The sequence below is a fragment of the Anabrus simplex genome, chromosome 2 (assembly GCF_040414725.1).
Source record: "Anabrus simplex isolate iqAnaSimp1 chromosome 2, ASM4041472v1, whole genome shotgun sequence".
Lineage (NCBI taxonomy): Eukaryota > Metazoa > Arthropoda > Insecta > Orthoptera > Tettigoniidae > Anabrus > Anabrus simplex.
This window is the reverse complement of record NC_090266.1, coordinates 1148984945-1149000007: the sequence shown is the minus strand read 5'-3', so window position 1 is coordinate 1149000007 and position 15063 is coordinate 1148984945. Positions and strand designations below refer to the sequence as shown.

The following is a 15063-nucleotide window of genomic DNA, read 5'->3' as shown; positions in this document are numbered from 1 at the left end:
TAAACCGTCGTCATTTATATTAAATATAATAAATAGTATTTTTCCAGTTCACTTTAATCAATCTGCCTTAATTAGCCTTTTGATTTTTAATTCTCCTGCTTAATGATTAGTGCACTATCACCCCACCCCTGTGATAAGAGTCTGTCCAAGCTTGATTATAAATTTTTATCTTTAAGTCCTCAACTTAAAGATTGGCGCCCTTTGCTTGCTTGGTTGCATTTCTCATTCGATGATTGTTCTCCGAGAGGGGAAGTCACACTATATGTAACTTCTAAGAACCTAAAAGGCACTAGGCCGATGAAACAGGGGCTATTCCCAAACTATGGAGGTGACCCGTACAAGAAAGAAATTTAAAACATCAAGGAAAAGAAGAAAATCAGTTACCAAAACGTAGTCACCTCAAACAAAACTGAAGGGGAGCTCGAGAGGGTAAAGCACTCTCTTTACAATTAAAGATATTTACATAAGCCGGAAGAAATTTACATTACAGAAAGGTAGGTTACATGGCAAAAGTTTCGGACCTTTCCCGCGGGTTAAACTGCTGAGCTAGCACGAAATAAGGATGCTAAATGGCCATTACCTTACTGAAAATCTGCTGCCTGATGAAAGAGGCACCATCCGCCTCCTGCTACACGTCCATACACTGGGTTAGAAGTAGATTGAGTGGCCAGGAGGCGTGAAAATCAGCGGTTTTTATACCCTCGGGGAAAGTTCGAGACCTTTCATGAATAAAACAGCCACACCCACTTAATTTTATTGGGTCGCTTAAAGTTACACACCAAAATCGAAGAAGAAACCTGTGATTGGTAGAAAATTAATTACAGAAATTCTTGATTGGTTAAAATCAAAACAGGCGGAAGACATGGTAAATATTGCCAACCCAAAAATGAATGCACTAAATTTAGTAAAGAACAAACTCGCGAATACAAAATTTCTTCCAATAAAGTTCCTTCACTTCGCACCAGGGTGCATGATCATAGTTTTTTGCAGAGGCATCTATGAGAGAATGTCCACAGTTCTAGATAAATAGGAAACAAAACAAGTCGAAATTCACACAATGACATCTTCAGATGAAAAATTTAAGTAGGTCCAGTTTTAAGTTCACTGTTTCTCCTGTAGAGGAGTACTTTAAAGCGCAAAATTTAAATGTGCGGCGTAGAGGTGTACCACCCGGTACAATTATTATTATTATGGATTATCATATTTGTAACACTGAATCATCGTCCATTAAATATCTTAATTTCCTTTCATCATAATTTGTTTTCTCAAAATACTATCGCAAGTTCTCCTTCTGCTCCTTCAACTTTTTATTATTATTATTATTATTATTATTATTATTATTATTATTATTATTATTATTATTAAAGATGATCATATTCGTATCACTTATTTATCATGGATTTAATATTTTACATTGATCTCCCTTTAATTATTCTCAAGTTAATCTAACAAATTCTTCCTATTATTCCTCTTCGAATTGAAAAATGAATGAAAACCTACAACCTGTTTTCCAGTCAGTGACCGGGTCAGGGATGTAATGAATGAAGCAGATATAGGCTGTTAGTACGATGGGGTCGCCACTCCCAAAGTGATTTATTAATGAATGATAGATGCAATGAAATGAGAATGGAGAGTGTTGCTGGAATGAAAGATGACAGGGAAAACCGGAGTACCCGGAGAAAAACCTGTCCCGCCTCCGCTTTGTCCAGCACAAATCTCACACGGAGTGACCGGGATTTGAACCACGGTATCCAGCGGTGAGAGGCCGACGCGCTGCCGTCTGAGCCACGGAGGCTCCCTCCTCTTAGAATTATTATAATTATTATTATAACTCAATTTTACATGATACACTACGTTAGCGATATTTATGGTTAATGCATAAGCTTTTAAATTTCGGTCTAGTTTGGCACTAAGCAATTGATTTAAGACAAGATTCACTTGGATTATTATTATTATTATTATTATTATTATTATTATTATTATTATTATTATTATTATTGTTATTATTATTAAACTGAAAGTTTTATATTTTCATTTCCACTCTTTATAATTTAGTCACCTATGTTGAGTCCCAATATGACCCACCAAGATCCGATTTACATCGATCGGGACACCACGGTATTCTGAACCGCAACCTTCATTTCCGTACTGCCGTTAATTTTATAGGGACACCATGTCCTCCCAAGACACATCTCAAATGCCATGGCACATCGCGGCTGGGCAACTACATCCAATGTCTGCGATTGCTAACTTATTCCTTCCTTTTCATTTGAAGTCCATTTTTTCCACTGGAACTCTTCAAACATGTAATTTAATAATTAATCCTCGGTGCGTGAATTCTGCCACTCATAACACCGGGATCGACATTACACCGTCTTAGGCATCGAGATTTATCTATTTCATCATCAAAAACAGTACGGCTCAATTCTCACCTCATGCCAGATTTTCGTCCTACACGGCTTCCAATCTTAAAAATGGGCTCAAACCACTCTGGGCTTTCAACATAACGTGACCATCCTATACACGTGCCTCTATCACTTCTAAACAAATTTTTATGGTTATTATAGTGTCCAAAAACGTGAAATCAACCATTTTCATAAAAATCAAATTTACTGCCCGAATTAAACTCTTTTACGCCACATGTTATCTCTACATTGATTATTACTTTCACCAGCGAACTCTCACAGTATTATTATTATTATTATTATTATTATTACTATTATTATTATTATTATTATTATTATTATTATTATTATACTTCATGACCTTCCGTACGCGAACACAAATTTTACACACCCTGGCACTTTCATAATCTGGTTGTCTGGTAACAAAATATGCCTAACTAAGGTACAAATAATCACCGTGGTGATTGAAAAATCAAAATAAACTGGGTTAGCATAAAAGAAAAATCTAACACTTGAAATGAACTTAAATCAAAGTATTCACAAACAGCATGCATTAATTGAAAGAAATATCCCATATTTACATTAGGCTATATACAACAAACAAATATTTAATGAATTAGTCTAACCCATAATTACGTTAATGTAAATTAGTTCGTCCGTCTAAAATAAATCATGGATTCGGGAAGCGATCCATGTGTTACGGTAAGTAACCATGATTAATTTACCCTGAGTCCCGTTTTGTCGCGATAACATCCCCAAATATATCAAATTTGTGTACTCATGCCTGTGTAGAATTCCATTGTCTCGTGGCGAAGGAGAAGCCTCATGGCCCCATATTGGTTTACTCGTGCATCATGTCGCACTTTATAATATTAACAAAACAAAACACTTCTGGGCGATTACCCATTATTAGCACCTTACTAAAGAATTTACGATGATTTATACAAAAGAAAACACTTATAGGTGCCTAAAGACCCATTACACTCTCACTATTATACTCTTCACTTGCGCCTGAACCACAAGTCGTGACACTTTACGACGATATGTCGTTTTATTCGACCCGGCGCGTATCGCGTTAGTCAACCGGCACTTCCTGACGTATTTCTAATCCGCCTCGTGATCGCTTCGCTCCTACAGTTCCCTGCTCGGATAATTATTCACCGTCTGTCTTGAAATATTTACTTCAGGCTCCGCACACTGTCTTCAAAAAGTACTATCGGCGTTCCGTTCATTAAATTTCAATCACATGAAATTTTATAAATGTATTATTTCACCATACTGATATACTGATTATTAACACTCGGTACTATGAATAATCTCACTGTTCCTCTTCACTTTCATAACACTCGCGTACTTTCAGCTCTAACTGACTTCGAATGCGTCCCGAGGTACTGACTTACAGAGTCAATGTGTCAGAGTCTCAACTACTTCATACGACTGGTACGACTGACACGACTGGTGCGACTGGTGATGTGAGGTCCAACTCCTGGTTATTTAAAGATGATATGGTTTCCCGCCGGGGTCATCCGCGGTCATACCAGAGGGAGGGGGGTTGGTTATCCTAAATCGGCACTTGCAGGTGGATTTGGATCTCTGAATTTATACCACTTAAAAAACTGGCGATACACATTCACATGTCGTATTCTGATCTCATATCGTTCGGCGATCACGGAGATATTACTTGATTTCTGTCCTCCACTTTTCGCGCGCTAAGTCGGCGTCTATGCTGGTGCGATATCGCTGACCAATAGAAATACACCGTGGGCCTTTTCCTAGAATTCTTTATTTTAATTCATCAAGATTGCAATTAATCAACATGGGGATGATATCACAAAAATCCCATCTGTTCAATTCGGTGGTTGGATTATTTTAATTATTATTATTACTGGAGATAACTGGAGTTCATATTGACTTCGGTTATGTTAGCGCATCTGCGAGTCCTTTACTAATTTTCTCATTGGCTAACACTGCAGCGGTTCGTTTAAATATATCATTCTGACAACTTAACAACAAGATGCCTCGAGGCGTGGGAAACTCTATTGTGACATATTCTCCGTATTTGTGACACACTGGCTGCACCTTGTTCAGAAATAAATGCTCTCTCATTTCCTTGTTGCAATTAGGACTGTTGTTCTGAGTTCTAGATTCAATCCTCTTAGCTTCTGACAAGGAAATTTACTACCCATTATGACAGGCTTAACTATTGGCGACAGATTGTCGGGAGCACGTCTGACAATGTTGAAATCTCTTGGTCTACATCAGAATGACAATGTGTATATTTCAATACATTCATATGCCTTAATATATTTTATAATATCAAATCATGATACCTATGGACTATCTCATCCGGGTACCATATATTCCTAGGCTTCAGTGAAAACACTCTTATAGAACAGTTGAACACAAAACAGAACACATTTAGTTATTCGCATGTACCGAAGGCCAGTGTCCGGTGCAACGGAACTCACAGAACAAAGAGGATACGACAGAACACGGAAAACGGTACACGGCACACTCCAGCACCGGCAGCACGTCGCGGCGGCACACTGCCGGTATCGACAGTCAGCTAGTAGGCGACGGGATAGCAAGTCATTATCTCGGTCTAGCTTGGGAATGTTTCTGAACAATTGACACTCGGTGTTCCGGAACAGCGGAACATAACTGTGCCGAAACAAGGACGTAGTGCCCAACCCTACGACTGAGTCCGGTGGTATTTGAAGGTGCTCAAATATGTCAGCCTTGTGTCGGCAGATTTACTGGCACGTTAAAGAACTCCTGCATCTCCGAAAACCGTAAAAGTAGCTAGTGAGACGTAATAACCAATAATATCACTTAAAAATATTTTTGCTAGTGCTAGGATTTCGGCGACGCGAGGATGGGTAAAGGCAAGGACTGGGCAGGAAGCGGCCGTGGGCTTAATTAAGGAACAACCCCAGCATTTGCCTTATGTGAAAATGGGAAAGCACGAACAACCGTCTTCAGGGTTGCCGACGGAGATATTCTTCCGAATGCAAGCTCACAGCTACGCGACTCTAACCGCACGGCCAACTTACTCGGTGTCTGGTCATATAATTTAACATTTTCCTAACTATCAAGCTGACACTACGTAACATCTTTTGAGAAGATCAACAATATGTTTTGTTTTTCCTGGAGAGAAAGGTATTCGTTTCTTTAAATCAGTTACTGAATTAACGTTTGCACATCATTTAGCCTTTAACCAGACCTACGATATTTGGAGTCATATACAAAACAGCTTTGAAGTTGTCATTATACGTTCGGGATAATTGCTCTAACAAGGATGACCCTGCAGACATCTAGAAACTGATAAAATTCGGTTTCATTCCTTCATTATCAGTTTAATTCTTTGTATTTTGTAAAGTTTAAAAAAATAAACCGATTCCATCATGAGTTACAGAAGTGGGACTCTCGAATGCTGGCTGCTTTGGAGGAATGGCAAGGTGTCCATGAAGAACACTGGGAAGATTTGGGCTCCAATCCGAAGCCAGCTCATTCCTATTTAGAAAATACCACTTTAAGATAAACTAGTTTCTAAACAATCTCTAATTAATATTATTCTCTTGCCGCTACTGCGGTGGTTATAATTTCGTTCCAGTTCTCACAGCTAGGTCTGTAAAACAGTTCAGGTGACATTTCAAGACTTTTGCCACTTTTTCCATTTTTTTCTCCCTTTTCCTTTCATTCCTGGCATTTTCCCAGCTATTTGGGATCGGCACTCCACGTCCTTTTGTCCAATCCTATGTGGAGGGATATATTCGCTCTGGAGCATTTCTGTAATTGATGCTGGGTTAATTAGGGGGAGGTGTATTAAGCCGAACACAAATGCCCAGTCCCTGAGTAAAAATAATTGACTAGGCACGACCGAAATCAACGACCCGGTCAAGAAACGAATTCGGGTTCTTCTAAACCGAAAGCCACTACGCTGAACACTCAGCCAAGGTATTGAATTTTCCTGTAAATGTAATAAAAATTATGACGCCCACGAAATTAGTAATGAGTTGTTTGTTAACCTTAGCAGAATAATAATAGTAGTAGTAATAATAATATTGGTTTTTCGTCCCACTAATTTTTATGGTCTTCAGAGACGCCGAGTTATCGGAATTTTCTACTGCCAGGAGCTCTACTTGCCGGTAAATCTACCTAACCGTGGGTGGCGTATTTGAACAGCTTCAAATACAACCGGGTGAGTTGTGATCGAACTCAAAACAACTTGGGATCAGTATGCCACAGCTCTACCGTCTCAGCCACTCAGACTCACTCTGTTTTTATTTGTATTAATAAAATATGTTTTAGAGATAAAGTTGAAAGCACGCTTACTGTTTCCATGACTACCAATCCGCCCTCTTCACCTCCCACTCTGTCCGGCTCCTTGGCTAAATGGTTAGTGTGTTGGCCTTTGGCCACAGGGGTCCCGGGTTCGATTCCCGGCAGGGTCGGGAATTTTAACCATCATTGGTTAATTTCGCTGGCACGGGGGCCGGGTGTATGTGTCGTCTTCATCATCATTTCATCTTCATCACGACGCGCAGGTCGCCTAAAGACCTGTACCTGGCGAGCCGAATTTGGCCTCGGGCACTCCCGGCACTAAAAGCCATACGCCTTTTCATTTCATACCTCTCACTCTGTACTCCGGCAGGCAACCTACGACTGTAATTAGGGAATTACAAATGCTAGCAGCTCCCAAACTCGCCCACCAAACTTCGATCTGTATTAATAATAATAATAATAATTTTATGTGCGTGTCTTCTTTCTGTTACCACCATGTGACAGACCTCGTCATGACCAAATCCTCGATTACCGGGCGAGTTGGCAGTGCGGTTAGGAGCGCGCAGCTGTGAGTTCGCATCCGGAAGATAGTGGGTTCGAATCCCACTGTCGGCAGCCATGAAGATGGTTTCCCATTTCCACACCAGGCAAATGCTGAGGCTGTACCTTAATTAAGGCCACGGCCGCTACCTTCCCATTCCTAGGCCTGTCCTGTCCCCTCGTCGCCATAAGACCTATCTGTGTCGGTGCGACGTAAAGCAACTAGCAAAACAAAAAATCCTCGATTTGTAACTTACAGTAATTCAGGGTCGGTGAAATTTGACTAAGAGCATGTCTCCTGGCATTGCTCTCATAGGCGGGTGCACATGTCTTATGAAATGCAGGAACGGAGCACATGAAAATGCGCGTCTGTGTGCCAGGGCATTATTGGATACATTCTCGGGTCACAGACCTTCGACTGTAAACTAAATAGGATTTGGAAATATTCAGTGTTCAAGAAACTGCGGACCAAAATAATATAATTTACTGTTTAATTATCAATACATCTTTATGGTGTACATTTTTCTCCGTTTTCTGCTTTGATTTTAAAAATAGTTTTCTCCTTTTAACGGTGTAGGAGGGGGACAGGCATTTAGTGGAACATTACGCGTAAAAGACTGTTCTCTCTTGCTTTCCCTGATAAATTAAACCGTATTCCAAAAACCAGACTTGGCAAACGAATGTAGTTTTTCGACGACTGCTGATGGAATTTCCTTCGAATAATTTTGTGAGTGAAAATATTGGTGTGGTGTTAGTTTAATATCTATTGATGAAATGATAATAATAATTTCGCGTGGCTATTTCTAGCCGAGTGCAGCCCTTGTAAGGCAGACCCTCCGATGAGGGTGGGCGGCATCTGCCATGTGTAGGTAACTGCGTGTTATTGTGGTGGAGTATAGTGTTATGTGTGGTGTGTGAGTTGCAGGGATGTTGGGGACGGCACAAACACCCAGCCCCCGGGCCACTGGAATTAACCAAGGAAGGTTAAAATCCCCGACCCGACCGGGAATCGAACCCGGGACCCTCTGAACCGAAGGCCAGTACGCTGACCATTCAGCCAACGAGTCGTACGATGAGACGATTATGTTTGAAATAGGGCCTCGTCTAGAATTATTCAGTAAACACTTTATCATTGATGTCAAATAAATGATCCGTAAAACCTCAAATTTTTGGCCAGCACTCAAAATGGAGCTGATGTACTTAAATCACTACATCATCACCTAGGTATTCTGCCTTATGGCAGGTCTTGTCATGGGATGAACCTCTTCCACTGTTGCCTGTCCTGCGCCAAGTTTTTCATGTCCGAATATTTATTTCCTTGGATATTGTCCAACATTTGATATTTTTTCCTTCCTCTTCCTCGTTTGCCTTTCACCATTCGTTCTATTCCTTCTTTCAGTAAACAGTCCCTCCTCAAACAATGTCCGATCCAGTTCATTTTTCTCCTTCTAATGATTTGTAATATACTTCGTTCTTCTCCAACTCTTCGTAATACCTCCTCGTTCCTTACCCGGTCTTCCCATTTCACTCGTTCTATTCTCCTCCATACCCACATCTCTAGTGCCTCCAATCTTCTCTCATCTTTCTTTCTCCATGTCCAAGACTCTGCGTCATACAGCGCTATGCTCCAAATGTAACAATTAGCAAGTCTTTTCCTCAAATCTTTGTTTAGTGGTCCACAAAGAAATTTTGATTTGTTCTTAAAGCCTTCTTTTGCTATGGCAATTCTTTTCTTAATTTCTGTCGTGCAGTACATATCATCTCTGATCATACTTCTCAAATACTTGAAGTTACTGACTTGCTCTATTTCTTCTCCCCCTATACTAATATGACAACATCTACCTTTTCCTCCAATTATCATACTTTTGGTCTTCTTATTATTAATTCTCATTCCATATTCTTCTAGTTTCATGTTGAGTTTATCTAACAGTTGTATCATTTCACGTTCGCTTTCTCACATCACAGCCATATCATCTGCAAATGATCCTACCTCCAACACAAACTCCACTTTTTCCATTAAAACTTTCATTGATTATTTCTTGGAGATAGATGTTGAACAGTGTCGGTGATAAAGAGTAGCCCTCTTCCTAATTCATTTTCTTCACACAACTCATCTCCTATTCTCACTCTTGCTCTCTGGTTTAAATACATATTCTTTATTAGTCTTCTATCCCTCCAATCAACTCCATGTTTCTTCAGGATTGTCATCAATTTGTCCCATCTGACACAGTCAAAAGCCTTCTCAAGGTCAATAAATACAGCATAAACCTTCCTGTTTTTCTCTATGTACCTCTCTCCTATCACCCTCAGAAGTTCAGTGCCGTCTCTTGTTCCAACTCCTCGCCTAAAACCAAACTAATCTTCACCTATAAAGTTATTCAGCTTTCCATATATCCTTCTGTTGAGCGTTCGCAATATGACTTTGGCTGCGTGTGAAATTAGACTCAATGTCCTATGTTTTTCACATTTTTTGCTGTTCTTTTTCTTTTCCATAGGGATTAAGATGATTTCACTTAAGTCCGTTGGCCATTTTCCTGTCATGTATATTTGATTACATAATCCAATCAACTCCTTTCTTCCTTCGTTATTTAACGCTTTTAACAGTTCAACAAGAATCTCATCTATTCCCATTGCTTTTCTATTTTTCATCTCGTTCGTTGATGCTTCGATTTCTCTTCTCAGTATGGTTTCCCCTTTATCATCCCCTTTAACCATATCTTCCTCCTCTAATTCAAGTTCTTCTTCATTTGGTCGATTGTCCCGATCATATAGCCATTATATGTATTCTTCCCATCTTTTCATTATTTCTTCGGGTTCATATATCATTGTGCCATCTGTAGCCTCTATTTCCTTATTGCTGTTATTCCTTCTCTTTTCTCTGAATACTATATTTGTTGCTTCTTTGTACATCAAGTCATATTTCCCTTCCTTCTCCAGTTGCTTTATCTCATCACACTTTTCTGTCAACCATTTCTTCTTTGCTTTTTCTGTTTCCCTTCTTAATTCATTATTTAACTCCTGTACTTACGCTTTCCTTCTTCTGTATTTACTGTTTTCCATTTCCTGCGTTCCTCCATTTTACTTATCATTTCTGATGTTATCCATTCCTTCTTTGTCCTTTTCCTCTCCTTGACTCCAAGCGTTTTCTTAGCTGCTTCTATTATCCCATTTTTTAAAGTTTCCCATCTCCTGTCTACATTTTCTGTTTCATTTCCTAACGTATTATTGTTACAATACTCATCCTTTAGTTCTCTACCATTGTCTTTGTCTTTCAGATTCTCAATATTAATTTCTTCTCTCTTCTTTCCTTTCCATACTATTTTCAATTTAATCAGTACCTCTGCTACAACTAATATATGGTCAGAATAAATGTCTGCTCCTGGGTAACATTTAGCACCCTTTAGGCAGTTTCTGTATCGTTGTTGTATCGTTATATAATCAATTTGATATTTCTTGTCATCTAATCGAGATACCCAAGTATACCTTCTCCTTTTGTGGTTGTCAAACAAAGTGTTTCCAACCACCATGCAATTTTCATTACAGAATTCAATCAACCTTTCTCCCCTCTAATTTCTGTCTCCCAATCCAAATTTACCAATGGTCTTAACATCTGATCCTTCACCAACAACCGCATTCCAATCACCCATTACAACAATACATGCATTCTTTTCCTCTTTTTCAATGAGTTGATCTATCTTCTCATAACACTCTTCTACCTCTTCATCAGAATGATTACAGGTCGGCATATAAACTTGAATGATCACTAAGTCTTTTCTTTTCCCTTTCAGTCTTATCATCATAATCCTTCCATTGATATATTCAACCTTCATAACTTCGTTCTTCAGTCGTTTTCCAATCAGTACTCCAACTCCATACAATCCATTTTTATCTTCACCCGAATAGTACATTCAGAAGTCACCACTTTCTAGTTCTCCACATCCACCCCATCTCACTTCACACATTCCAAGTACATCCAAATTATTTCTCTTCATCTCATATCTAGCGTTTTCTGATTTTCCTTCCTGTAAAAGAGTTAGAACATTCCACGTCCCTATCCGCAATAATTCTTCTGTCTTCTTCTCCTTCCTTCCATATTTTAAAAACCTCGTTGTACACACCTCCTGGAGATCCGAATGAGGGGAATCTTTACATAGTAATCTCTATTTCCTTCTCTGCGAATTCAAATCTGTGCACGTTTTACTTTAAGATAGTCGCTTCGAATAATGAGAGATGATTATTATTATTATTATTATTATTATTATTATTATTGTACCGGGATGTACACCTCAACGCCGCGCATTCAAAACTAGCGCCTAAAAGAACTCCCCTATTGGTCAAACAGTGAAACTGATAACGCAACAAGTTGGAACTTTAATCAGAAGATGTCACCACTGAAATACTAAGTAATTGTTTTGTTGTGAAGTTTCCTACACTGACTGTATTTCTCCTGGCTTTGTTTTGATATACATCAAGAAGTTTGGACATTTTTTCTACAGATGACACCACTAAAAATTGTGATCATGCACTCTGGTGCAAAGTGAAAGAACTTATAATTTAAATAAGTTTTGTATTTCTAGGTTTTTGTAACTGATTGATGTTCATTTAGTTTTGGGTTATCAATATTTCCTTTTTCTTTCCGCCAGTTTTGAATCTGGCCAATGAAAAATTTCTGTAATTAATTTTCAACCTATCACAGGCTTCTTGTTCGATTTTGAGTGTTACTTTTGAACTCAACCAATAAAATTTAAGAGGGTGTGTCCTGATTAATCTTGAATGATCTCGAACCTTCCCTGAGGGTTTACAAACTTCGGCTTTTCACGTTTCTTGGCCAATTGATCGTCGTCTTTCAGAGAGTGTGTGTTTAAGCAGGAAGCGGGCGGCCTCTTTCGTCGGCAGCTAGAACATCTATAAGGTAATGGCCACAATTTATATCTTGCTTGCTGTCTCCACAACTTTACCTTAGGGGAAGGTCCGAATCTTAACTATGTAACCTGCTTTTCCAAAATGTAACTTTTCTGTCGGCTAATGTAAAGATTTCATAAATCTTTAATTGTAAATCGGGGATAGAGAGTGAGCCACCCTCTCGAGCTCCCCTTCATCTTGGTTTGAGGTGACTACGTTTTATAACTGTTTTCTTCTTTTCCGTAATGCATTAATTCTATCGTTATTCGTGTCACCTCAGTAGCGTGGGATTTTCCCCTGTATCTCTGGGCCAAGAGCCCCGTTAGGATTGTATTCTTTATTATCTAGGAGTGCAAGTGTACGCCTCCATTCATTTTGTGTTTGGGCCAGTTATCTAACCTGTTCTTTCTCCATGAAGGCCCAGTAGGTTGGGTTGTGAATACACCTGTAAAAGTAATGTCAATTGTAATTTGTGCCTATAGAGACCAGAGAGTGTAAGAATTGTGTATAACGTTGCCTTGAGTGGGCCGTATGAAACTGAGAGCCTGTTCGCTCCTTTTCAAATTTTGCATTAGTAACGAGTGCCTCTAGAAGGCTAAATACTGTATTTTGGGAGCAAGCGCAAGAGAATTTCTGCCCTTAACTAAGTAACACCTCTTCAATTTGTAAAATTGTAAAACTAGGGGTTTGAAGCCCAGAATTTGTAAATATCAATAATCTTGGATTTTTCCAGTCTTGTTTAATTATTGCTTTTGTACCTGATATATTGTGTTCACTCAGTGAAAGATTGTTAAGTTTGAAGTTCTAAAAGAAAAAATATAACATTTTACCATTTTAATTCAATTCTTGATATTGTAGTTAGACCCATTCACGCCCTTACCTTCTTTCACCTCTTTCTGCTCCACGGGTAACCCCGTAACAATCATTATTATTATTATTATTATTATTATTATTATTATTATTATTATTATTATTATTATTATTATTAATCTGTGATGTTCCTTTCTTCTCTTGCAGAATGTGGACGTTGCCCTGGGAGAAGTTATGGGGAGTCGTTTGAGTGAAACACAGGTGCAGTATCTTAGAGATCTGGTTGGTTGGGAAGGACTTAGGTACGTTGAATTTCGCTTGTGGTGTGGCCTCTGCGCTGTGTGTGAACGGTTATTGGGACCTCAGTATAAGGCTCAAATAAATCCTAAATCAATAGACCCTTGTCAAGAAATTGAAAGAGCAGATTTTGAGACATTACCACGCAAATTGAAAGGTCTTAGTCCAGATCCGAGACTTGTAACTATCCTGTATGGTATACGAGACTTGTGAGAAACAATGGAATGTTAGTTATTTCTTTGCTGAATAGTGTATTTTTTCTTTTCCTTAATAAATCTCTGGAAATGTCATTGGACCCTTGTATGATAAAGTACGATTTTAATTTCATTATACAAATTAACTCCAGCATTTGTCTGGTTTGAAAATGGGAAACCATGGAAAACCATCCTCGGGGCGGCCGACGGTAGGACCGAACTCACCATCTCCCGAATATAAGCGCACACCTACGCCATTGCCGTTGAAACGTTGTATTTCAATTATTGTAAAGTATACAAAACCTATATTAGATTACCCGATCAATGCGTATGTGTAGTACATACGCATTCTACAGAACATCAATAGAAAACGGTAAATAATTGTGGTACTCCCATTTTATACCAGGCAAATGCTGAGGGTGTACCTTAATTAAGGTCTCGCCCACTTCCTTCTCTTTTCCATCCTGGCGACAAGAGTCTAACCCCTGCGATCTAACTATGGCTGCACGCCAAATACTTCCGAACAAACCCGAGAGTTATCGAAATATTAGTATGGCTCTAACGCCGACTACTCCTCATATTACGGCGGTCAGTTCAAATTGTATAAATTCTCACTCGTCAACAAGCTGCAGTGACAAATATCACAAAAGGCAGGCTCAAACACAGGCAAGAAATTTTTAAATGGCAAATATCACAAAAAGCATGCACGAACATAGGCAAGAAATTTTAAAATGACAAATATCACCAAAAGCAGGCTCAAACACAGGCAATCAATTTTAAAATGACCATACAAACATACCTGGTGAAATTGACGATGCTGCTTCCTGGGCTTCTAGTTTTTCACCTCGGTGTTCTTGGTTCCATCACAAAAGTTTCTTTCGATAGTTTGTACACGTAACATTTTTATTATAATACTGCTAATTACAATAGGCCCTACCCCAGGAAATAAAACACCTATCTTACAACAATCCACGCTACACACTACAAGTTATTACCCTATATACACGAGACTGGGGACAGTCAGTTTCCCTGAAGTAAGGAAACAGCGATATTCTGTGCCGTCAGGTTTTTTCATAGCTGAGCACATCTTTTCCTTTTGCCTTTTAGTGGAAAGCAATCTCCTCTGTGACACTATGCATCTTTTGCTTGACAGAGGTACCGATTTGTATTTCCTCAAGGCAGTGGCGTATCCTGGAATCTCCACTGAGGCATGCAACTAGTAACCATGCAGTTAACACAATGTATTAAGTAAATTTCAATTCTACTCATCCTAATTACATGTAGGTGAACTCGAGCCAAACAGTTTTACTGTAAGTTTCTGGATTGAACGTGCGTACACAATTCTTGTTTTCTGTTTTTAAATTTACGAGGGTCCGCCTCTGTGGTGTACTAGTTAGTGTAATCAGCTGCCACCCCCGGAGGCGCGGGTTCGCTTCCCGGCTCTGCCACGAAATTTGAAAAGTGGTACGAGGGCTGGAACGGGGTCCACTCAGCCTCGGGAGGTCAACTGAGTAGAGGTGGGTTCGATACCCACCTCAGCCATCCTCAAAGTGGTTTTCCGTGGTTTCCCACTTCTCCTCCAGGCAAATGCCGGGATGGTACCTAACTTCAGGCCACGGCCGCTTCCTTCC

General features: G+C 39.3%; 1 protein-coding gene across 1 annotated transcript in view; it reads left to right on the top strand.

Annotated features, from left to right (window-relative positions):
- The window catches only part of LOC136863360 (uncharacterized), a 411613-nt gene extending 398144 nt beyond the window's left edge, over positions 1-13469 (top strand). Inside the window, exon 9 of the mRNA XM_067139751.2 lies at positions 13149-13469. Coding sequence (XP_066995852.2) covers positions 13149-13451 — 303 coding nt within the window. The 3' untranslated portion in view covers positions 13452-13469. The remainder of the gene's footprint in view (positions 1-13148) is intronic.
- Positions 13470-15063: the final 1594 nt, after the last annotated feature.